We start from the raw sequence: 26057 nt of genomic DNA, 5'->3' as shown, positions 1-26057 counted from the left end.
GCTTAATTGAACCAGACGAGTTATCCCATTTATTTCCCCAGTGAAACACTGTTGTAATTGCCAGTGAATGCAGTCGCAGAGCACAGTAAATCATTACTCTGAACAGCAGCATTGTTCGCCTCGCAAATAAGTAGCATATTGTAAGATCCTCTTCCCTATGAGATGCCTAAAATCCGTGTGTGTTTAAAATGCAACAAAGCAAGCAAGCAGCCCAATGACAGAGTGGTAAAATCTCTAATTTGCCTGCATATCTGTTTGTCTGCAGACCATCAGCAGGGCCTTCATGAACGGCAGCGCGCTGGAGCACGTGGTGGAGTTCGGCCTGGACTACCCGGAGGGCATGGCCGTGGATTGGCTGGGGAAGAACCTCTACTGGGCTGACACAGGCACAAACCGTATAGAGGTGTCCAAACTGGACGGGCAGCATCGCCAGGTGCTGGTGTGGAAGGACCTCGACAGTCCCCGGGCCTTGGCACTGGACCCTGCTGAGGGGTAACGCGCCGCGTTCATTTCACCTTTACAGCAGCTTCGTGCTTCCCCGAGGGCACTGCTTGTAAATCCAGAGAGAACTCAGCTTGGGGGGGACAGCCTGGTAATTTAGGGTATGAGGGGTGGAGGAATATGCTCTTAGCATCCTGAATAATCATTAAGAATGCTGGAAAAAAGAAAAAAAAATCAGAGCGGCTCATTAAAAAAGGGATTTATATTTAGTTTTTTTAATTAACCACAGAATCAAAGTAGTTTTAGGCTTGTGGAATTCATTAATTAGAAAGGGACTATAGCATCGAAAAGAAAATATTTGTCCTTTTAAAAATGAGGATCCTTTTTATCACAAGTCAGGGTCCAATAAAGGTATTAAATGATTTAACTTGAGAGTTGGGAAGTGAGGCTTTATTGCCTGAGAATAAGGAAGGTGTTTGTTTCTTCAGATAAGGGAGCCTTTTTTAGTTGGTATGGACAAGGGAAGCAACTGCAGAGAATGAGTGGAAGCAATTATGCCAACCTATGCCTAAAATAAAAGATTTCTTGAGGAGAAACTTCTCAGTTGGATTCAAATGTAATAACAGAAGTAGAGCAAAAAGCAGGAGGAGGGAGGAGGGAGTGGGGCAAGGTAAAACAAAACTGCTTAGCTTCTGAAATAGCAATTCTACCATTAAGTGCTCACTTGACATTAGCTAATGGCTGTAAAACCTTTTTGAGGCTCTACCAGCCGTGTATTCTTATTTTACAAAGGAGGGAACTTAATTTTATTGATCGCAGTTTCCAGTGACACTACAAGAGTTACAACAATGCAGAGAACTCAGAGCACATTCCTCCTGCTTCATTTCAAGAAGGAGGTGGCCTCTGTCATTCTGCTGAGTTACATGGAGTTCTGCATTGGCCCCAGTGGGACTCATAGGTGGAGTTCAGCCCTGACATGCTGGAGGTTGCCTGGACAAGTACATCAGAGGGCATCCAGGCCAGATTCTTAGATCCAGTTGCTAAGTTGTACCAAAAGGTTGCTATGGATGATTTTAGTTTTACACTGGGAATAGCTTTTTCCCCAGGATCGTTGTAATTCAGTGCTTTGTCTCTTCACCACAGACCAGAAAAAAATTACTTTAGTTTTGAGTCTGAATGCTTGGTTTTCCTTTCCTTACAGCTGAGCTATGTTGTTGTATTTTATCTGGAAGCTTTTGTGGCATTGCTACTGTGGGGACAATTCTAACACATAGGTCCATGCTGTCTACAACTTGCAAAACGTAGGCACAAAATACTTGCAAAATTTTAAAGAAAAATTTGCACGTATTCCTGGTGTTTAAAGCACAGCACCTCCTTGATCATCAGTTTCTGAGGCAAGCTTTCACGCTGTGTTTGAAATTAAAAGCATTTCAGAGTGTTTGTTACTGGAGGTGTTAAAGCAGAAATGTGTGAACGTTGGCTAGCTATGTCTTGCTTGTTTTTAAAGTTCTACTGACATTACATTTTGGAAGAACTGACTAACTAGCCACCAGGTGTCAAATATATAGCCCTCTCTGCTGTGCAGTGCCTAAAGAAAACATAAACATGTCCAAGGCTGTGCTTCGGCCAAGTGGGGCATACACTGGCATGTGAGTATGTGGTGGTTTGTGCTTTTGCTCCAGTGGTAATTCCGTACAGCTTTGTGTTATTCTGCCCTTGGCTGAGATGTAGCACACTGTTATGTGGCTGGTTGACTTGGTTGTGTGGAGATGAGCAGTGCAACTATTAACAAAAAGTACCATGCATATCTACTTCTTTGTATTCCTTCGTTTGATGGACAACTGAATAGAAACAGAAGCCAAGTGCCATGGAAAATATCTTGCTAAATAACCAGGTGTAAGTGAAGGTGCTGACCTGCCAACCTTTTGCCTCTTAAACTGACAGGCATTGAGATTGGAGTACTTTCATATGGAACTTGCTAGTGAAAATCCAGTTCCAAGTGGAAAAAATAACGTTGGAAGCATTTTGAGGAAAGTTGACTCACTTCCTTGCTTGTGTTTTGAAAACACATTTAGTGTAATGGGGCTTAATAAACGCTTGCATTTAACAGCTCTCATTTTTCTCTTATTCTTTCTAAGGATTTTTGTTTTGCCCTGTTTCTCCCCTTCAGTTCTTTGTTGGATTGAATATGATTTTTTTTTCCTTTTTAATCAGGTTTATGTACTGGACTGAGTGGGGTGGTAAGCCAAAGATTGACAGAGCTGCCATGGATGGGAGTGAGAGGACCACTTTGGTGCCCAACGTGGGGCGTGCCAACGGGCTGACTATCGACTACGCCAAGAGGCGACTGTACTGGACTGACCTTGACACCAACCTGATAGAGTCCTCCAACATGCTGGGTGAGCTCCCTGGCCAGAGGCTGTGGGGATACTGCTCCTTTTTTACTGTTCCCTGTGGCAAATTATTGCTTAAATAAGGCAAAAATACACGCCTTAAGACAGAAATAGATTTTTCTAAACTCACGTGCCTTGAACATTTGCTTCTGTAATTGATGTTTATGAAACAGTATTTAGCAAGGCCTCTATTTTCTTGTAGGTGATGTAGTTGCTCACAAAGTTAAAATTATACAAGCTGTGTGTGTTTTCAGTTATATGTAGGGCAAAGCTGTCAACTTTCAGTGTTTTGGAGAGTCTTGTTTTGCAGCTCTGAAGAGCACTAGCAAACACATAAACACTTCATCTGTAGAAGGGTAGAGAGAAAGCTAAGGTAACAACAGCTTACTGGACATTTTTCTCAATGCAACTTAATACTATTTGGTTTTTAATCTTTGTTGGTATCCTCAGGGTTTTTTTTCCCAGTATTTTGCACACTGAGGAGCTTTTCCTTGTTAGCACTGGTCGCCAGGAGGGTTCTCTCTCACACTGGGGCCTGTGATTGTTTTATAAACCAGTCATTACAGTTAAATGGAGGTGGAATATTTTATTCTTTCACTGTCCTGGAGTAGTGTAGTGGGACTCTCAGATTTGCACAATATCTTTTTTAATTTCTTGGCACCCAGAGGAGCAGACTGCTTTGTGTGCCAGATTATTCAGGTAAGCATGATCACTAGTCAGTATTTAAGGCTAAAGGAGTCAGTCTGCTTTAAACAGTGTATTTGCAGTAGTGGAATAAAGCTAGAAAAAGATCAAAATGGGAAGATGCACTATAGGAATTGCACTAATATAAGGGCTTTCTCTTCATTTTCTCATGTATTTGGGTAAGTCATTGAAACTGGCTCAGCATTCCTCTGTGTACTGTGGAACTGGATGTAGCATTAGAATTTCATCTTCCCTGTGGCTAGTGACAGCAAAATGTAGGGCTGTGCATCCTCATCTTCTCTGTGCAAAGAAGGAATGACTTCTTGCTCATAATCTCCCTTTAATTTTCTGTGACTAGACAGCAGGAAGTCCAGTGGTAATGAAGTGGTTGAAATAATTTAGCCCCCCCACCCATGCCCAGCTCCTTAAGGTCTGTTAACATTTCCACAGTATACAGAATCAGCTGTTTCCTGCCCTGAGCTATTTCCTCTTACATCATTCCAGAGATGAGTTTAACCCTGTGCATTTAATTTTTCTCATATTCATAATTTTTCTCTTACATTCTACGATGTAGAATTTCTTAAGATCATATCAGTTCTCTCTCTGTAAGCAGCAGGCAGAGACCCAAATTTGGTGTGAGAGGTGCTGAACTAGGAATACAGTGTCAGGATCTTGCATCTCCTTCAAAGGGATTGTTTGTTTTGGGAAGAAGGGAAGGACAAAAACTTTCTGACAGCCCCGATCATTTTCAAAGCTGAGACTTTTCCTTCAGTAAAATGCATTCTCTACTGTGAATCCCAAGCAGGATTATCACATTTCTGTGATAGGCTCTGAGACGTGAGAGTGGTCTTTTAAATATTGTACATTACTTTATAATTTACTTTTGTAGTAACGAAATAAAAACTTTAATTATGTGTTAACCTCTCTGTGCAGGGGGAATACCCAACAGCATTAAACAGCATATTGTTTATCCTCATATAATTCTGTTGGGTTTTTTTCTCTCCCTTTTTGGAAACAGGGCTGGACCGTGAGATTATAGCTGATGACTTGCCTCACCCCTTTGGCTTGACTCAGTACCAGGATTACATCTACTGGACAGACTGGAGCCGGCGTAGCATCGAGCGGGCCAACAAGACCAGCGGCCAGAACAGAACTATCATCCAGGGGCATTTGGATTATGTCATGGACATCCTGGTCTTCCACTCCTCCAGGCAGGCAGGATGGAACGAGTGTGCCTCTAGCAACGGGCACTGCTCCCACCTCTGCTTGGCAGTCCCTGTGGGTGGTTTTGTCTGTGGATGCCCAGCTCACTATTCCTTGAACTCCGACAACCGGACTTGTAGTGGTAAGCTGGTCATGAATAAAAACAAAGCAGAGAAACAGCTGTGTTTGGGAACAGTTCCAAGGGTTGTACTTGGAGGAAAGAAGAGTTTTGTTATTATATGAGGTGGTGAAGCTTGTTTACTTTGGTCAAGTTAAAATTTTGGGTTCCTCAGCTTCCCTTCCTCCATAGGAAGCAAAAGATACGACTGGATAAAGATGGCAATAAAAATATGTGCTTTTTAATATAATTTTCTATTCCTAAAAATCCTACTGACTTTCAAGAGAAGATAGGATATTGAATGAAAAAAAAAATAGTCTTGCAACATACCAAGATCATTGTAAAATAAGAAGAGTGGCTGTTAGTGAACTTTTTCAGTGACTTGGTTAAATCTGTGTAAACAGGAAAGCACGAAATACATTTGGTTTTGTGTCTGCCTGTCAGACTCTCCTCAAGTGCTTGCTTGCTTACCTATCTGCTTATTTATTTCTAATCTTGCCTGACACAAAGAATATAATATATTTTGGTCTATATTTTGGACTATTGCATAGCCTTTAGGTGGTCAAAATTTAGCTCTGTATTAGCTGTGTTTGCTGTGATGAGATGCTGAGGGGGGTCACTCATAGCCCTTAGTGTTCCTTCCTCAGTGAGAGAGGCTGGGCTCCATGGCTTCCCCAGAACTTCAGATTTCTGATCTCAGTGCAGCCAAGTCCCATTTTTCTTTATTGTTGTGCAGAATATGAACCACAAGGCCCCTCGGGCTGTGTGTAATTAGTCTCTAACCAAATAATTTATCCATCTCTCAATAACTGGCTGCCAGTGAAGCTCTCGTAATTTTGGCAGCCACACTAGATGGCTGATTTCCACTGGTGTCATTCACATTAGTCAGTGACTGAAAAGATTCATGGTACAGAGAGACAGATTTTATCTCCTCCATATTATGCACAAGTAGAGAGATCCACATGTTGTTCTAAAGCCAAAAGCAGGGCAGCTTGTTCCATGAATGCCACCTCATGGCATTTTTTAAAAATCAAGCTCTTTGGGACTCTGCTTTTCCACCACACCACATGTCCTGTACTTCTCCTTTCCTTTTTTATTTTAAGGGGCACTTGCATGACAGCTGGATTCTTGAACTCTAAACCTCTCACACCTTCCTGCAAGTCAGAGGCACAGCTGGCACCTCTGGTGATGACTCTAATTTTGTAGGTGGAGGAATGTGACTTTCAGCAGAGAATAAGTAGTAAAATAATCAAAGGTCACGCTTTCTTGTGAAAATGCTTTTGGAAACAAAGGAGAAAAATACAGGAAATACATTGTGAGCAAACAGAAACTTTTCCCCACAGTACAGTTCAGGGCCATTTGTGAGGTGGTAGAAGTTTTCCTTCTGCCACGTTCAAATCTGAGAACTTTCCAAGTTCTCATTTGTAGGTAATTGGAGACTTGGGCTTCTCTGCCTATCATGTAATGTTTTTTCTTGGCCGCTATAATTGGAGCATGAATTGTTTTAACTTTCTCTTCCCTATTTCACTTGCTTATGTACTCTTGAACATTATTATTAGCCCAAGCCCTGTCTAGAGGCCATTTCCTCCCTTCTGGATTACCCTGCTAATGCGTGCATAGATTCTTTTAATTATGGGGAGGACATGCTGCTCTGATGAGAGCTGGTATCTCACCAGACCTACTGTGTGTTATGGAGTTTGAAGCAGTGTTACACAGGAGACATGCTCCTTCCACTCCATTTGCCTGCCAAAAATGTAGTTTAAATATGTGACTGTTGGGAGAATAATGAAAACTGGGAAGGGGTTTCTGAAATTAGTACTGTGCAGAGATATGGGAACTCAAGAGGGGAAATGCTGCTGTTGCTTTTTAGAATGAGCCATCGATTCCAAGTTGGAAGCCACACAGTATTAGACAGTGAGAGGGTGTCTTTGGGGAAAAGTGGAAGGGACTTTTATGTGCTTGATGGTATGTTTACCTGCTCTGCTTTATCTTAAGCTTTTCCCCTTTCCATTACCTTCTTAACTGCTTGGTAAGAATTATGATGATTTCGGAATCTGTTATTTTGTTACACACATTCACAGCAACTTTGCTTTGCTTTTTTGTGTGTCTGCTTTCTTCCACAGTTTAGAGCTAGGTAGATGACTGCTTAAATTATTGGAGATATGCTTGGAGGGGAAATACAGGTTTTCCAGAAAGCACAAATACCTTGCAATTAGGCCTGATTGTTATAGGATGTTAGGATTGAGTGTTAGTTACCAAGGAAACCCCCCCTTTTTTTTTCCAGCAGCCAGAATAAATGCTCAAAGCATATGCCTAAAATAACAAAGCAAGGTGATGATGTTCTCTGGAAGGCTTCTGCTGCCTCCCCTTTCCAAGGTGCTGTGTTACCTGTTTGACAGGCTGGATTGAATGAATGCAGTGTCCCACTGCTAATCTCTCCAGACTTGTGCTATAGAGAATTGATTGTACAGACTTCAGGGAGGCTGCAAACTACATTTCTGGCTGCTTGCTCTTGTGCTGTCTTGCACAGCAGTGGCTCCAGGTAGAGCATTATTGAAAAGAACACTGTGAAAAGGGGAAAGGCTTTAACTACCTGCTCTGATTTCTGACCCAGTTACGTAATGCACAGATAAAGTCTTTTTAAAAACATATTAAATGCTTTGTGTGCTTAGGATAAGATACAGCTGGTAAACTACAGTTATATGGGAGTGGGAAAGCCTCAGTTTCTGATATGTGATCGTATTTCTAGGGGAAAAAAACAAACAGAAAATTTGTCCTGGAAATTTTTGCTAGGCATCTGGAAAGGTTGAGCAAAGCATCATATCTTTTCTCTGATTGCAAGTTAGTGTTCCCAGATGAGCACCTAGAAAGATATATGAATTTGAGAAGAGTGAATAGATTTTTCTATAGAAACTCAACCTTGCACACACCTAGGAGATTTTCCTGTGAATTAGTTGTTGTTCCATTCCAGTCCAGGCAGAAGAAGGGTTTGTGGGAACAGGTCTGAATCACTCTAATGGTGCTCTCTCTTCCCTGGGACCCCTAAATAAAGAACCAGTGCTGGCTTTTGCTCAGCTTCCTCTGCAAACAGATGTGTACCTAGTGAAAGGTTCAGCTTTCAGTAGTGGAACCATATTTCCCTGCAACCCCTTTAGGAAGAAAGTTGGCAAGTCTTTGAGAGTCATGGTTGGCCATTCTTCTTTGAGGTGATCTTGACAGAATTCTTCACGTTCATTAGTCCTGCAATGCACAAAATTGTCTTTGCTTGCCACATCCACACAGGGACGTTTGTAGTAAAAAGAAGCCATTTGAAAAGCTTTCCAACTGATCAGAGGATGGGATTTTTACTTTTTGGTTTGGGGGGTTGTTTTTTTGCTTTTGTCAGAGGAAGAGGGAGAAGGGAAATGAAATAATAGGTGCACTGTCCTATTGTATGTAGTAGCTGTTATTATTGAACATACAAATACCTGACGTTATTGCTACGTGTGACCCTTTCACCCACCTTTTTCTTCTTGTTTTTTCTTTTGAACCTCTCAAGCTCCTACAACCTTTCTGTTGTTCAGTCAGAAGAACGCCATTAACCGCATGGTGATAGATGAGCAGCAGAGTCCAGACATCATCCTCCCCATCCACAGCCTCAGGAACGTCCGAGCCATCGACTACGACCCCCTGGACAAGCAGCTCTACTGGATTGACTCTCGGCAGAACATCATCCGCAAGGCGCAGGAGGACGGCAGCCAGGTGTGCTGCGGGTGGGGAGTCGCTGCCAGATGGGGAGGACATGCCCTCCACCCAGGAATGAGGGGTTGTACAGGAGTGGCTCCAATGCACGGACTTCCTGGGCAGAACAAGTGGCATCTGGAGATTCTGGAGTCCTCAGACAGTACCCTGGGAGGTGCAGCAAGAAGTAAAACATGGGAAGCTAAGGCCAGCTTAAAGATACTGTTGTTCACAGGGTGTTATCTGCTTAATGCTGTCCTGTGGCTGGGGGCTGTTGGAAACCCCTGTTTGAGAGGAGTGAAACGTAGGAATTTCTCTTGGGAGAAGTGGAGTGTGTGAGAGAGAGGGAAGAGCTGCAGATGAGCAGGGTACAGGGGCACCGACTCTGAAATGGAGAGGATGGGACTTGGTGAGCACACAGTTGTGTCTGAAGCACCCCGGCTTCTGGTGGGGGTAGGAGGAGAGTTGTCAGCAGAACCTCAAGTGTGCTGAGGCACTGAGTGAGGAGGCTGAAACTAGTGACCTGTGAGAGATGTAGGAGGGTTAGGAAAACGTATTTGACTGGGGAATACAGAAAAAGTAGCATAGGGTAGAGGGCAAAAGGTGATCCAAGTTTTTAGTGGTCTATTAGTGAGGTTATTTGTGAGCAATGACCCTTTCATAATTTTCACATATTTTAAAATAGTTTTTTTCCTTCTTCCTGATTTCTTTGGAATGGGAGAGGGACAGGAGGCAAAGATGAGCAACATGGAGGAGCTATATTCAGTTTAATTTTGTAAGAGAGTGGTTTCTGGTGGTGGGTATGGTGGTAGTTTGAACACCCTTCAGCCTCAACTCTTAATTTAGCAATGGTTTCCATTTTGGAATGTCTAAATAATTTAACACCCAAAACTAGTCAAAGCCATCAAGTTTTTGCCAGCTTCAGCAGAATAAACAAATATAAGTCTTGTAGGCACACCCTTTAATAGAGGTGGCAAGCCAAATAAAGTTAAGTAAATTTTCTGGTGAAGTTTAATTTTAGAGTCAGAAGGTGGAGGCTACTCACCTCAAAAGCACAAAGCTTTCCAAAAAGGTGATGCAAGGCTGTGTTTTGTGACTTGTCAGTCCTCTTCAGATTTTTGACAAGTTCACAAAAGATGTCACTTAGGTTTATCTTTCATTATAGGGAGATTATGTAGTTTCTTTCTAAAAAAATTAAATTAAAAAAAGAAAGTTGGGTGACCTTCAGAGGTCTAGACCAGTAGAAGGCAAGCCTTGCTGGTGTCCTTTGTCTGTTGGCAGAGCTGGCTACCCATTTCTTGTTCATCCCTATGTTCCCCAGCTGTGATGCCATGATGGTGGAGAAAAATAAGGCAAGAGTTTGAAGTGCTGTCTGGCCTCACTTGACCTGTCTCTTTGTCTGTTCAGCTGCAGCTTTGGGTATTGGTGGTGATGTGTTTCTGTTGTAGAGTGCTAAATGTGGTGGTCTGGGGTCTGTCCAAACTGAACTTAGAGTTGTCAGAAGGCAGAGGAGATGCAGAAGCTGCCTCTGAATCTTCAACGTAGAGAATTTGGGCTTATTGGTCAAACTTGCTACGTCTTACAAGCTGCAACCAACTTGTTTTATTGCCATTACAACAAACCATCAGGACTAAGTGTCTATACCAAGGTGCTGGTGGGGCAGCTGGACCTGGGTGTCACTTTATGCTAGTATTGGCTGCGCAGTGGTTTGGTGTGTTGCATCCATAGCAAATCCAGTTGCTCATGTTAGATCAGACTAAATACTCCTCTGTGGGTCATTTTGTTTCCATTTGCAGAGCCTCACTGTCGTGACGAGTCCAGTTCCCAATCAGAACCTGGAGATGCAGCCCTATGACCTGAGCATTGACATCTACAGCCGCTATATCTACTGGACCTGCGAAGCTACTAATGTCATCAACGTGACACGCCTGGACGGGAGGCCCATGGGAGTGGTGCTCAGAGGAGATCAAGACAGGCCCAGGGCCATTGTGGTGAATCCAGAGAAAGGGTACGTAGCTGAAATAGCGATCTGGGGAAAGTCAGGCTGAAGGTCCTGAGAATCAGATTGTTCTCTTGCTGCAGGTTGCTTTCTGTTTGTCAGACTAAAAATGTTATTGACGTTTGTGAAGATGTCTTGGTCACGTAGCAAGCATGTGGAAAGATCAAATAAACTTTTTCCCTCTAATCGTTCCTATTGCAGATACATGTATTTCACCAACCTGCAGGAAAGGTCTCCTAAAATTGAGAGAGCAGCACTGGATGGAACTGAACGAGAGGTCCTTTTTTTCAGTGGTTTGAGCAAGCCCGTGGCCTTAGCTATTGACAGCCAGCTAGGCAAGTTGTTCTGGGCTGATTCAGACCTGCGGAGAATTGAAAGCAGTGACCTTTCAGGTAGAGTAGCACTTTGAATTCAGTGATTCATTTGTGTGGTGTGGGTGTGGGGGAATGCAGAGAAAGGTGTTGTCTTTTCCTTCCTACTATAAACAGTCTGTCCTGTGATTCTAATCGCTCCCTGAATTCCCAGCCAGGGAATGTGCATGATTCATGCAGCCTGCCTTTAAAGTCTCATGCCTCTATCTATGATTTGCATTATTAATTGCTACACATGCTATTTACTTGGGTTTCTCACTGCAAGACCTTTGTGTGATTTCTCAAAGTCAGTTCACAAATAAATTGCAGCAGTTTTGGAAAGGCGAGGGAGAGGGTTGTTTTTAAAGGCATTGGGTTTGGTGCAGTAATGTGTCAATCAGAGGAAAGTTTCCTGTCAGTGGAAAAATCTTTCCTGCAGAGTTAAAGCAGCAGGTGGGCAGGTCACTTATGTAGCTGTCATTTAGGGTGAAATGATGTGAGGACAGAGCAGATCTAACATCTCTCTGTTCTCAAAAGGCAAAAAAACCTCCCTCTTACAGCTGTGGAATTCTCTTTGCCTGCTCCCTGAGGTTGGTTATGCTGTTAGTCTGACCCCCTCTAGGAGCTGATTCAGTTCACTAACAGCAACATCCAGAAAAAGAGAAATAGAGGACAGTGTTCCATTGATTTGGAAAGCTGAACTGGTTCAGGAAAGAGTCCAGCAAGCAAGCAGAACCAGCAAGAGAAGAGGGAAAATCATGCAGTCAGATTGGGTGAGAGAAACTGAGATGTTTCTTATCTACCAGCTGGACCCAACAAGCTGCTGGATCAGCTCAGCTGCCTGGTGTGGTTTCAGTAGCATTTGTTAGCTATACATGGGGCTGGATGTTGCTGCTGGGAGTGACAGGACGTTCTGAGCATGTGCAGCCCACCTCTGTTGGGTAATGGGATATACGCCCTCCCCATGCTGCTGCTAGTGGAGGACAGTGGCAGAGTTTCTCTTTCCTCTGCAGCAAGTCCCTGCCCAGTTTGAAGAGTGGACATCTTTATCCTTCAGCCTTTTTTCTGCTATCAAAAGCGAGTCTGAAAACAGGAGTTCCAGCAGTTTGTAGTAGTGTGCCCTTCACTGGTGACACGGTACCCTCACTCAGAGTAGCAGCGTGTCATCCAATTGGCACCACTGTGATTTTCAGCTTTTTATCAAGTTGGTAGGATAAGCTTTTTGGAAAACAATCCAGTTTTTCTCTATGGTTGGGATTGAGGCTCAGGAAGACGGTCACTTTTGTCCAGTGATTCACAGCATGTGCCACTGAGGGATTCAGAGTCACTGATAAACTGTGATGTCCTGGTTGTGTGCTATTGTAAAACACAGGGCAGAACCTGAGCTAGTGAGTTGTTCTGAATAGAGGATGGGAAATGGTGTCTCTCAGTATGTTCTGGGCTGTCCAGGGTCTGCATGAGTAATCTAATGAGTGGCAGAACTCAGCACAAGTTTTGTTTCTCTCTGTTACCTGCCAGAAATTAGGAAACCAAAGAAGAGATGGGTCTAAATTCTAATTCATTCTGGTTTTAATGATTCTGCTTCTTTATTTTTTTTGTCTTAAAGTTATGGGTGTCACATCACCAATGTTGTGTAGTAGTAGCTTGCCATATTTTCAAACAACATTAAGAAAAATAATTCCAAAACTTCTCTTGCTTTTTGGCACTTGCACTGTGCATAGATTGCTATAATCTCCTGGATAAATTGCTGACTGCTGAGATGCATTCCTGTGCTTAGGAATGCTGGTTAATAGGCTCTTTTGACCAGCAGAGTAATTTTTCTGCATTTTAGCTTCTAAAAGACACGCAGAGTCTCTTGCCCTGTCGACTCTGTAGATGCCAATGCCCATAAAGAGAAGGAAAGCTAAAATGCCTTTTATGTGATGCAGTCCTCCTCTTCCTCCCTGTCCTTCAGGCATGCAGTTAGGACTTGGTTATGCAGCCCAAATGGGAGATCCTATTGAAGCTAACCAGAGTCTTCACATGATTTCATGTTTACAAAAAGATGACTGGAATTAGCTCCCTACCATGGAAACTATTTGGAAATTAGTTCTTCTATTCCAGAATAATTAGGGTGATTTGGAAATGTCTAATGATTTTGGAATTAAGTAATTTTTATTTGGAAACAGAATGAGCTATGGGTGTGTCCCGATTTTTGCATTTATTTGTTTGTTTTTAAGTCCTTTTGTAAAAGGTATTGCTGGAAGGAGAATGGTGATGTCAGGAGACAAAGCTTCTCTTAATCACATCTCCCTTTCATCTGACGTTCCCAATAAAGGGAACTAGCCCCCTGATGAGCCAGCTTCAGATTTTATTGTTGCTTTATGGAAGGAGGGATTTCAGTGTCTTGGTTAAGTCAGAACTAGTCGGTTACACTTGGTCACAAAGATTAAAAAGAAAGATTAAGACATTAAGGGAGTGAAAATGTTAAGCTTCAGAGCTTAGGAGCATACTGCAGAATGCCATGTTGATTGACGTGGGCATGGCAGAGCAGAGCATGTACAGACTCCATTTGGGTAGGTCCAAGGTCTTAGTTTTAACTATATTTCTTCCTGTTATCTTTGCCTTTTCCCCTCTTCCCAGCTTAGCTTTTCTTCTCAAGATGCAGGTTGCTGCTTCTTACCTTTTCCCTGTACAGTGAGTCATGTTCGTGGGGGTTAATAGGTGGTTGCAGTTATTTAGTTTGACTTGCATCACTCAATCTGTTAATTTCTCCATCAGTTTGGGTATAGCCTCCTTCAGAATCCATCAGCCTCTTGTCTTTAATCAGATCATTGCTGGTGGTGTTCCAAAGCAGTGGGAGAGAGCCCAATCTAGCTGAGGATTAATATTTGAATTTTTGGGTTCTGCTTTAGGTATTATCACTTGCTAAATATTTGGAAGGTTACTTAACTTAGGAGCTTTGCATGCATTTAGTGAAAAGGAGATAAATGTAATTCTCATAGCTGAATTTGTAAGTCATCATCACTGACATACTATTGATTAACTTCTCAGCAAGACAAAAAAAAACAGTTCTTGCTACTAAACAAAGCAGAGGGATAGAACTTAAATTATAAATTCATGAAATGTCTCTTCTGTCCCATAACATTATCTTGTGTGGGTGTGCTGACAACATGGCAGATTTTTTTTTTTTTTTTTTTGCTGTGATATTTAGTTTTAGGTTTTTGCAGGACAAAATATAAAATCTTACTTGAAATTGTTTTGGGGATGAACATAAGCAAAGCTATTGTCTGCTGTAGTGAAATTGAAAACTAAGCATAACAGTGAGCACAGACATCTGAAATACCAGGATTTCTGTGTAAGATTTTCAGCCTGTGGCCTAAGTTTAGACTCTGATATTGTTTCAGTGTTTCGAAGTTGAAGCAGGTTCCTTATGTTTGTAATTTTATACACAGTCTAATAAACCTTAATATTTGAGTATTAATAACCATGCTATAGCATGTAAAATAAATGAAGCATGGGTTAAAGTTCACTCCTGAGCTCACAGGTTTTGAATAACATATTTTCCTGCTATGTATGAGGTACAAAGTCTTCACTGTCTTTGGACAGTCTTTAATGATACCTTTAAAACAGTTGTGGACTATCTTCTGTTTCTGTGGCGTGTTAACCATGACGTGTGGCAGTTGCTCTTGACTGTATTTAATGGCAGGTAATCTAGCATTAAAATCAACAAATACTGTTCAGGGGTGTAAGGCCTCTTGGCTGCTACTGATGATTGCTAAAGAAACTGAGGAAATCAAGTCTTCACTATGAGGAAAGGAGCATTCCCAATTTAGCATGTAAACCTTAGTGAAGATAACATAGTTGAAGCAAAAGAATATGAGGGAGTCAGAAGTCAAGTGTTTACCTTAATCTCATAATTCATGTGAGAAGTACTAACTACCTCGTCTTCACTTGGATTTTATCTTGTATTAGTTAACTCAAGATCTCAAGCTAATAATCCATCTTCTTATTCCCTGTTGTATGCCAAGACAAAGCAGTTAATCTCTCAGAAAAAGGATAGAGGAATGAAAAGAATTACCAGTTCCCATCATATCGATAAAAGACTGAATAGCCTCATGAGAGCTGAATCCCCAACTCCAGATGCTTCTTAAATAAATAGAGTAAATGTGTCTGAAGCACAAAAACTGTCTTCTTGATGAAAGCAGAAAAAGAAACGTGATCACCTGTCTGCAAAATGCCTCAGTCTTGCTGTAGAGGAATCAAAAACTGCTTGTGTTTTTCTAGTAGGCGTACCTGATAGTGGAGTAGCAGAAAACAGTAGTGTAGAAAATGTCTGTGATGGTTTTTCAGTTGACTCTGCTTCAGCCCAACCCCTCTTCCCTTCTGCAGGCGCTAACCGGATCGTTTTGGAAGACTCTAACATCTTGCAGCCCGTGGGACTGACAGTATTTGAGAACTGGCTGTATTGGATTGACAGGCAGCAGCAGATGATCGAGAAGATTGATATGACTGGTCGGGAAGGACGTACCAAGGTCCAGGCTCGCATTGCCCAGCTCAGTGACATCCATGCTGTGAAGGAGCTCAACCTTCAGGAGTACAGTAAGTGCAGCCCCCGTGCGCGAGCGCAGGCGGTGCCCCTGGGGCTGGAGCCTGTCGTGCCTTGTCACTCACTGACATCAGTGCAGACAGAAGGGGACAGAAGTTGGTATCGTTTTGTCTCTCTACGTTGCCAGGGTGCAGCTAAGTTTGTCTCCTTCAGGCAGTTGGCAGCGTGCTGTGAACCTCTCACAAAGCCAGCATCACGTTTTGTTGCTAACAACTACTTTACTGGTAGTCCTGTACAGGCACCTGGCACCTGAGTGGCTGTAGGCACAGTGGAAACACTCTGTTACCCTTACTAGAAGCTTTTCTGAATCCCATTAGTGAGTTGCTATTAGGTGTTTACGGCGTTGAGACAAGCACAGCTCTCAGTAAACCTTTAGTGTTGAATTTGTGTTGAAGAAGGCTGTGCTTTTCACAGTCCTCTGCTTACCAGGTTGTAGCCTTTCCCCACACACAGACGCTTGGAACGACGGGAGCTGGATGGTTAAAGCAGTGGAGCTGCTGTCATCCTGGAGGAAATAGGCCTGGTTAATAGGCTGTGGTGCATGCCTTGGAGACATATGTAGAAAAATGTCTGGGGATGTTTAATTAAAGCATCAGTGCAGACTACTACTAGTTTTGTTTGCTATTAATCTCAGTAAATCTGTCAGGAGTTCCAAGAGAAGTATGTTGTCCTTATTAAACATTAAAATGAAGAGACATATTTATCTAGAGCATGTTAATTTGAGCTTCAGAGACACTGTGGAAGCTTCAGAATTCACAAATTAGAAAAGTTTTCCTTTCTAATGGTCTTTGAGAGAAAATGAGGTATGGAATCCAAGGCATCTTTTTGTGTTACTAATGCTGCTGTTTTTGCTGGGGAGAGCTAACTGTACCTTTCACAAGAGGCAAAAACACTTTGAGTAGTGTGTACTAGAGCCCATGGCACAATTCTTACAGTGTTTCAGATCATGGTCAGTTCCCTGTATGCATGATAACTATTGGTGTGTGTAAATACAGAACAAAACACAACCTTTTCAGGGTTGTTTTTAGTAGTGCTCTTCCCACGTGGAAGGAAATACTGAAGGAAACCCTGTGTGCCCAAATAAATCACTGAAAGGTTAGAAAAGAAGTGGGGATTTCTTGTCAGTACCTGTCTTATTTTTAAAATCACAGGACAACACCCTTGTTCTCAAGATAATGGTGGCTGCTCACACATTTGCATCGTGAAGGGCGATGGCACCACGCGCTGCTCCTGTCCTGTCCACCTTGTTCTGCTGCAGGACGAGCTGTCCTGTGGAGGTGAGTTCTTCTCATGCTCTGTGTCCCTGAGCTGTCGCCTTCAGGGAGGGGGGGAATGTCTCTGTCTTGAGGGGTGGCTCTGAGCAGAAGGAATGTGACTGCACCATGTGCTCTTAAATGCTTTTACACGCCTACCTCCCCCCAACTAAGTCTACGAGTACTGAGAAGGAGTAAGGAAAGAGGAAAAATCCTCTAGTTGACTGTTGAACAGGGATTTCTGTTCATCCTTTGTACTTAAGACCACTGAATTATTTCAACTTGATGTTTTAATTGTATTATTTTTATTACTTTTTTCTGTCACCCTGGATCTCCTTTTTCAAACAGTGGTAGACCCTCATGTTCCTGGCATATTGCACCATGTCTGTGCCATTTCATTCTTCTGTGCTGTCCTCCTCGAACTCACCCTGTGTGTGTCTTTCTGAACTGCAGTCCCAGAAGGATGAGTTGCCTCCTCCGTGGCGATATGGCCACTGGAGCCTCCGCCCTGGTGTCTCCAAGGGTGGGGTCGAAATGGAGGAGAGAAGAGGCACTTTGGTGCTTGGGTCTCTTTGTGCCACTGTACTGAATGGATTTGTTATGCAATCTTCTCGCCATCAAGGCGATGTGTGGTCTCACAATGGAACAAGAGCTAACATAATCCAGATATTTTCTCAGAGAGAGTTTAATACCAGGCCAAAAAGGGGAGGGGGGGGAGGTGGTGGATTATAAAAGGGGAGGAAAAATCCCCACTTACTGCACGCGATTAACAGTTACTGTAGTAAATGTTAACTAACAGCTAACAGCTGTGTTGAGATAGCAAGACTTGACTAGATGGAGCTTTTTTTTTGTTGTTTTAAAAGAATTTTGACTGAACAGAGTTGTCGAGGGCACATAACTAGACACTGAGTCACAGTGCATCCATCTGCAGCACATTACATCCTTTTAACATTTTCTATACAATGACTGCCGAACATTTTAAAAAGAAACTGAGGCATCCATTGTGTGTACACCAGTGTTGCAGGAAAGGAGGAGTGGAAAGTGAGGCATCCATTGTGTGTACACCGGTGTTGCAGGAAAGGAGGAGTAGAAAAGTGTGTTGGCTTTAAATGAGGACTCATAAAAACCTACTAAGAGAAGGGTGTTAAGAGGCTGAAGTGGGAAGGGATGAAAATAATTGTGTTTTGAGTGTGCGTGTTTCTGTTCCTCTTGTTCTTTGTCTAATGAGCCTCCATTGATGTCAGCCTGTATCAGTCATATGGGGCTCAAGATCTGCACAAATGACTGTGGAGGCAGTGGGGGTGGAAGTTACCTTATGACATGGCATGTTTATCAGCTGTGTGATAAATGAAAGCAGCTGAGCTCTTCTTGTCCTTACCTGTCCTGATCTGCTGGTTGTTCACCCGGATTTTTAATTTTTGTTTGTCTGCTTGATTTTTAAAGAACCACCAACATGCTCCCCTCAGCAGTTCACCTGTTTCACAGGTGAGATTGACTGCATCCCAGTGGCCTGGCGCTGTGATGGCTTCACTGAGTGTGAGGACCACAGTGATGAGAAGAACTGCCCGGTGTGCTCAGACTCCCAGTTCCAGTGTGAGAGTGGGCAGTGCATAGACAGTGCCCTCCGCTGCAACGGAGAAGCAAACTGCCAGGATAACTCGGATGAGAAGAACTGTGAAGGTACTGAGGACCTTTCAGAGTATGGTGAAAATCGAGCTGTTGTGGGGCCACTGGGGTAAATCCTGAAGTTGTGCCGAGTAGGATGGGGCAGGGTCCAAGGTTCTGCTAGCTTTTAAACTGGCCTGTTCCATGGGAAATTATTTCACAACTCCACACGTCTGTTTTTCCACCTGTGAAATGGAAATAACACTCGTCTGCTGCACAGTGGTTTAAGTGCTGCTTGTGAAAAGTACTGTTAAAAATGATAAGGCTTTGAGTACTAAAAATCTGTTAAATGGGACTGAATTATGAAGTGAGCAAGTCCTCGTCACAGGGTTTTTTATTTGTGTACCTTGTACTGAGTAAAGGTCTTGAGATTATTTCATAACATATGAACAAAATGCAGTTAAGGTTTTCTGAGTATATCAGTGAGACAAACGAGGCTTTTGGAGACCTGTTCTTCCTTTAGAGCACAGCAAGAGAGAGTATTTATGTCATCATTACAGAGGGAAGTGCTGTTGCCAATACAATGAGAAGGATGAGAACATCATTTCATTTTGGAAAGGACAGGTTATGCTGGCAGAATCTGAACTACCCCACCATGATACAACGTGAAGCATGAGCAAATTCACCTTTCCCCCACTGCAAAAGTAGTGAGGAGTTGTAGGGACAACTTGTAAGCTTGAAAGGATGCCTCTTCCATATATTGTTACAGTACATTTTCCTCCTTTGAGAAAACTGTCTAAGGGTCTTTGATTCAAGGCTGAAATTCTTTCCAAAAGATGTGCTCCAGTTCAAAAAAAGCCCTCCAGAGTGATGCAGAAAGTCCTGTGTGATGACAGGGGATGGTCAGCCAGGTGAGATGCTGACATCTGAAAACACCTTGTGCAGGTTGGCTTCTCAGCTGCCATCCAGCCACTGGAGGTGTCAGATGTGGGGCTCTCTATCACCCTCAGCCTCCCTGTTATTCACAGTACACGAGCTGATTACAGATCACAGAAGCCTTTAGTTTAACTTCTTAATTCAACTGAAGTCAGAAAGAATTTCTGGATTTATGAGAAACAGGAGACAAAAATATGTGTCAACAACAGCAGCCAGCACCTTGCCTGCAGCACCTTTTTTCACAAAGTGGTAGTTTATTTTTTGAGTATACTGGCAAAGCTGCAGTTTTATCTTCTGTCTTTCATTTCAGCTTAAAAACCTAATGTCAAGTGAAATACATTGTCTCATGATCAAGGAGTTTTCTGGTTTACAGGAAGAGCACAAGGGCATTGAGAAACCATATTTATCTTTCTTAAACAATTTTATCGTCATGATTTGGCAGATTTATTTTTAATAACTTAATTCTTCTCTCTTATATTATAGTAAATGCTTAGAGTTGGAGGTTCTTATGGTAATTTTGCACTAGCCATGTCCTGGGATAAGTGCCCGTGTTCTCAGTGGCCTTCTGCTTCTGAGTTATTGTAGTCAAGATAACTTTATCTTGCAGTGTCTGTATTGTAAACAGGCAGCAAGGGCCAGGTACTGCTGTGCCATTTTATAAGTTCTTACTCATTTGAAAGAGTAGAAGTCTGTGATACTGACTCGTGGGGGGGATTTCTCTTCCCAGTGCTCTGTTTAACCGACCAGTTCCGCTGTGCCAGTGGGCAGTGCATCGGGAAGAGCAAGAAGTGTGACCACAACCTGGACTGCAGCGACAGCTCGGATGAGCAAGGGTGCTGTAAGTGTAAAACCTGACTCTAGGCTGGAGTGCAGCATCCAGCATTTACTCCCAGCCTTCTCTGTGTCTTACTCTGCAAACCAGACTGAATTACTTGTTCCCAAAATGAATGCTCTTGTTCATAATTGCTGTCGTGCAGTTAATACACCACGTGATAGAATAGGAATAACAAAAATAACTAGTATTCTGAATTAGTAGTCTAGATTTTTTTCCATTTGCCTTTTTAAACTTTTAAAAGAAACAAAAGCTTTGTTTTACCATAATTTGTTAGTATGCTGAGTTGGTACAGTGATGAAAAAACCTCTCCAGTAGCCCAGCCTTCTCTGTGTCTTACTCTGCAAACCAGACTGAATTAGTTGTTCCCAAAATTAATGCTCTTGTTCATAATTGCTGTCGTGCAATTAATACACCTGATTCTATCCTGACAGAATAGGAATAACAAAAATAACTAGTATTCTGAATTAGTAGTCTAGATTTTTTTCCATTTGCCTTTTTAAACTTTTAAAAGAAACAAAAGCTTTGTTTTACTATAATTGTTAGTATGCTGAGTTGGTACAGTATTAAAAAAAAAAACACTCCAGTAGTGTGAGAATTTTATACATAACTGCTCTGCTTCATGGTTTTCTCATCCAGAGAATGAATAGCAGGTGCTTTTAGAATCAGAGGAGCACTCTGTTTATAGAGTAAACCTTCTAAAATTTCCTTTGTATCTTGAAAAGGTGTCGTTCAGAGCTTGATTTATGGTTTGTAACATGTGATATCCCCTACCTTGAAATCTCCAGGGCTTTGCAAGAAAACCACTGCCTTTAAAATTCCAACTTGAAAGTTTCTTTTCACTGTTGGTGCTTTAAAAGAAATTGTAAATAGGGACATCTCTTCTTGTGTTAGTGATCCATATATCACAGGTGACACACACACAACTTGAAAATGCAAAGCCAGAATTGGACCCTTGATCTTAGGGAGGAGTAGTAGGGGGTGTTCTGTCACGCTACCAGGTTATTAGTGACATTATCACAGGCAGGTACAGTTATCTTTGTTGTACTTCATGTATTTTCTGGATTTGTAACAGAGGAAGGAAAATTAGCCCACCCAGAGTAAGATTGCAGTTGTCACTGTCCTTCTTCCAGCATGATCAGAAGTCTGTTTACTTACCTTTGTAGACTGTGACAAACTGGTTAAAGTGTGGATTTGGTGTTCAGGGAGGAGAAAATGTGTTGAGGAAAAGACTTTCAGTAACGGATAAGATGTAAAACACTGTCTAGAACAGGAAAATACTTTAAAGTCTGCTTTTTCTTGTCAAATTCATGAAGCACAGGCAGGGGGTTGTCAGTTATTCCTAGAAATGTCGTTGCTTGGAATTGGTATTGTAGGGAAAGCCACTCGTTTCGCCTTGAATAATCATTTCAGATACAGATTCCTTATAAGGATGGCACCTCCCAAGCTGATACTCAGCTATTATCTGTAACCATCAATGTGGGTCAGACGTGGAGCAGGTTAGTAGTTTAATAAATAGCAGCAAACCCCAAACTTGTTGTTGTTGCATCACCTGTAGTGCTCAGCAGAAGTGAATGTTGCACAGCTGAGAAAAGGGAGTGCCAGTCTGTTACACTGAGTGATAACCCAGGTGCTTATGTGGTGGGGTGCAGCATGAGAAGTAGTTGTCATTAGAGACACTGGCAAGGAGAAGCAGAATGTGTTCCCAGCACTGTGCCATGGGGAGTCACGGCTGCAGGGCTCGCTCATCGAGTTCAACAGACTGCCCTACCTGCCAGCATGAAGCAAGATCAGGACCTGGTTCATCAGCCTCCCTGCACATGCATGTACTGTTCACTTCCTGACATCTGTGATGCAGAAACCTCTCTGCATGTGTGGAGGTCAGCTTGTGCACAGGTAGCTTTATGGACACTCAGAGTCTTCAGACAGACCTGTATTCATTGGAAAGCTGTTGTCTGCCTACAGAACAAGAAGCTTTTATTTTACCTGTGTGGAAAGATGTCAGGAAAACTGATGTTGGCACGTGAAGCTGTTGGATTAACTTCCAGCTTGGTCTGATTTTCCTTTTTTCTTCCAGACACAACGGAGGAGCCTGCACCACAGCCCAACAACACCATAGGCTCCATCATTGGTGTGATCCTCACCGTGTTTGTGGTTGGAGCCATGTACTTCATCTGCCAGAGGGTGCTGTGCCCACGCATGAAGGGCGATGGGGAAACCATGACCAATGATTACGTGGTGCACGGACCAGCCTCTGTGCCTCTTGGTTACGTGCCTCACCCGAGCTCTTTGTCAGGGTCTCTTCCTGGTGAGTAACCCGGGGGATCCTTGTCCTGCTCTTTGGCACCACGTGGTTGTAGCTGAGCATACTCTGTGTGTATGCACAGGAGATGTCTGTTCCAGATGCATCATTCTTGGAAGCTGTTGGAAGAGGACTCTCAAGGCTTGTAGCCATCCTTCTTTGTAATAACAAACTGCTGTCTTACCTATGCTATTGACAAGCATTTAGATACTTAACAGTGCTGTAAGCTGAAATAGATACACATACTGTGGAAGTTCTTTTGCTACTGATCAAGCCTCCTTTGGGGTTATAGCATCAGGAAGGTGTCGTGACAATACAGGGTAAAGTTACACAGAGATATATTCATGAGGCTGTAAAGATTGCATAATTATTCTTGTTAGATCTCTAGACTGGGTTTACATCTTGTGAAACTTCTTGTTATGAGCAGTTTGTTTTGATAATGAAGTTTCTGACACCAAAGACATGATATTTCTGCTGTTTAAAAAGTAAGACTTAACCACAGTGTTCCATTTCATTTTTATGCATGTCTTCTGTATATATACTGTCACTTCTGGTGTGGGATCCAGCAGGTTCCAGTCAGAGCACAGAGGTTCTGTGAGGCTTTTACAGGGTTAAAATAACACACCAAATTTCTTTGCTTTTGGTAATAACCTGCTTTCAGAAAGAGAGTCTTTGAGCAGAATTTTCACCATTCTTTTGAGCACAGTGCATGCCTCTCCATTTCCCACTTGGACTCTGCCAGCATGCTTCAGTCCAGCAGCGAGAGCTCACTTAGCAGTGTGGAAATGAAAGGACACAAACCCTCTCTTCTCTCACACGAATTTCAGTGGCTCAGCTGAGGTGGTCGGAGTCAGTTTCATGTTTTATTCTCGGGCATAGAAATAGTGCCTGAATGCCTGTTCTCTCAAGTCTTTTCCAGCCATTCAAGTGAAAGGAATGTTTCTCTTCACACAGCTCTAGTATAGCCCCGTGCCAAGTCCTGCAGTTGAGTAGGTGATACACAAAACCAGAATGTTTTTTCCCTGACATTCTTCACTCCAGATGTCCATCAAGGAGCACTGAATCTGCTCTTCATACCATGAACATTAATTTTGATTTTAGGAGTTGTACTTATACTGCTGTTAACCTCTAGATTGTTTTTTTTTTAAGCTTTCTTTGTTTCTGTTTGTTTCAAAGATTTGAATATTGACATACCTCTTTATTCTTCAGGGATGTCTCGAGGTAAATCTGTGATCAGCTCCCTCAGCATCATGGGAGGGAGCAGCGGGCCACCCTATGACAGGGCCCATGTCACTGGAGCCTCTTCCAGTAGTTCTTCAAGCACCAAAGGCACTTACTTTCCTCCAGTAAGTCATTCAATTATTCATAGACCTTTAATAACTGTCACAGAAGTGCCAGTGTCTTTCTGAGGATAATTAATTGGCAGGTGAATGTTTTGTTTTAAATTTCAAGCCTAATAAACATGTTTGAATATGGAGACAGTGATTTTGAAAGGGAAGGGAAGAGTATGTTGTCTTTTTCCAAGACAGTATAGGAGTTTTCTGTGAATTTTAAAAAGCTGTGAGAGATCAGTGCCAGAAAAAGATGCTAGGTTGAATGTCAGAGGAGATGAAAAAGTCCCTACAAATGCTGGGCAACAGGCAGAGCAATCTCCTTTCATTATACTCTGCCATGTGTCTCTGGAGGTGAAACTCTGGTTGATTCTGTATAGACCTTTCAAGGAATTAAAATGAAGTTTTGTGTCATGTGTTGTGCAAGTGACAAATCAAGAAGTGTCTTGCAGGTCTGTAGCTTTCCTCTAGTCACAGATGAGTAGTGTGCTGTGCTGGATGCTCTATAGAAGTTGGTACCAGCCCTAGAGGGCTCCCTGTCTCTACTTCTAGCATCAGTGGTGGTGGTTTTAGATATTTTTACAGTAAGTCCACCAAGCCACCAGCAAGTGTTAGAGTTAGATGCCCAGTCAGTGCAGGCTGAAACCTTTACCTGTCTGTTTTCACTTCCTCAAATCAACCCATCATGTTGGGTTAATAATAAACCAACATGCTGTTTGTGCAGTAAGAGCATGCCTGTGGAGGGGAGAAATGCTTGCCTTGGACAGCACGCTGCAAGTGTTAGACACAGCATAATGCTTGTGGACTAGAGCTAGCAGGAGCAGGCAGCTGCCAGTTTGCCCGGGGCAGTGGTATCCCTAGTGACAATCTGCTATTGAACAGCTAGCTCCAACTTTACTTTTCAGCACTGGCTGTGTCAAAACAGCAACAGCAGTCAGCACTTTCTGAGAAGGGCTTAGGAACAGCTTCTGTGGGGACGGTGACAAGCAGCATTCCCAGCCTCTGTTAAAGAACTGGGAAACAGAAGGAAAATCCTGTTTGTTGGGAGAGGCTGTGCATGCAGTTCTTAAATTAAGGTTCCCATTCAACAGCACTAAAAAGAAAATGTATAAACTGATGTTTTCCTGAGGCTTTTTTTAAAAATTATTAACAACTGTGGCTTTTTTTTTCCACCCCCTCCTTAGATTTTGAACCCACCACCATCACCAGCTACTGAACGTTCACATTATACCATGGAATTCGGTTATTCTTCAAACAGCCCATCCACTCACAGATCCTACAGGTAATTGCTATGACAATAGTTTCTGTCAGGATCAAAGCAGTTAGTGGAGAAAATGCAGAGTAAAGACAGCCTCTGCTCTGTAAGAATGCCAGTCAAAGGCCCTAATTCTGCAAGCACTGAAGCAGGTGCTTAGATGGGTTCACATGTATCGTGTCACTGAAGCACTGTTGGAGGTAGATCACACAGTGGGGGGGTTACTGGTACACCTCTTGGGCACGTTGCTTTAGGGGGAGTCACAACACTCATCACAAAATCGGCTAAACGCCAAAAGAATCCTGGTACCCTGATAACCTGGAGCCAAAAATGCATATTTTGGAGTGAACCCTGCCTTTTTTTTTAACACTTCTGTCATAAGTAATGTGTTATGTGATTTTCAGAAATTATAGGCAAACACCACGTGAAGGAAAGCTGGCAATATAAAGGCTGCTAGGTCAGGAGTGGCATTAGTATTATGGCCTAGATAAAGCACAGAAAGTCTAGTTTGACATATTAAGGGTTAATATCTGAAAAAGGTTGCCAACCTTTTGCTTATTTTCTCTGACTAATATTTATGAGCGTGCAAGCTTTATCTCTGTTTACTTGAATGTGTCTTTCTTACTTTCCCTGTAAGATGCTCAGGCTCATTATCATTTTATAACTAGTTACCCAAAATCAAGAAACGGACACCTACTACCCAAGGGTGTAAAGGATCCCCTCCCAAATCACTAGTAGATGTGGTCAATGAGAAGAGAGTGCTGTATTTGTCTATTCAAAGAAATGCCTCCCTAACAGAGAGTCTTTGGGGGCTTTTGGATAATGAGGTCTCTGGGGCTGAAAAGACATCTCTTCTCCATTAGCAGAAAATATGGCCTCTGTTGTGCGGAAGGTCAGACCAGATGTTTATAATGATCCCTTGCAGCCATATGAAAAATCTTTTAAAATGATGAGTGATTTTCTAATGAAAGAAACCCAAATTTTGGCACAGGCATGAATCACACCGATCACAGCTTAGCTGATGGGACTTCTAGTGTTATAAATGGT

The 26057-nt window shown here is 42.6% G+C and overlaps 1 protein-coding gene across 1 annotated transcript in view; it reads left to right on the top strand.

The window, feature by feature from the left end:
- Nucleotides 1-25041, top strand: part of LOC103776265 (low-density lipoprotein receptor-related protein 6) — a gene marked incomplete at its 5' end in the record, with an annotated part of 53932 nt that extends 28891 nt beyond the window's left edge. The window contains 13 exons of the mRNA XM_008943767.1: nt 266-492; nt 2656-2840; nt 4537-4863; nt 8378-8580; nt 10356-10567; nt 10760-10950; nt 15280-15489; nt 16648-16773; nt 18193-18429; nt 20018-20128; nt 22200-22430; nt 23634-23770; nt 24940-25041. Coding sequence (XP_008942015.1) covers nt 266-492; nt 2656-2840; nt 4537-4863; nt 8378-8580; nt 10356-10567; nt 10760-10950; nt 15280-15489; nt 16648-16773; nt 18193-18429; nt 20018-20128; nt 22200-22430; nt 23634-23770; nt 24940-25041 — 2499 coding nt within the window. The remainder of the gene's footprint in view (nt 1-265; nt 493-2655; nt 2841-4536; nt 4864-8377; nt 8581-10355; nt 10568-10759; nt 10951-15279; nt 15490-16647; nt 16774-18192; nt 18430-20017; nt 20129-22199; nt 22431-23633; nt 23771-24939) is intronic.
- Nucleotides 25042-26057: the final 1016 nt, after the last annotated feature.

The sequence above is a fragment of the Merops nubicus genome, unplaced genomic scaffold (assembly GCF_000691845.1).
Source record: "Merops nubicus isolate BGI_N331 unplaced genomic scaffold, ASM69184v1 scaffold3897, whole genome shotgun sequence".
Classification (NCBI taxonomy): Eukaryota; Metazoa; Chordata; class Aves; order Coraciiformes; family Meropidae; genus Merops; species Merops nubicus.
The sequence above is the reverse complement of the archived record's forward strand: the minus strand, read 5'-3'. Positions and strand labels throughout refer to the sequence as shown.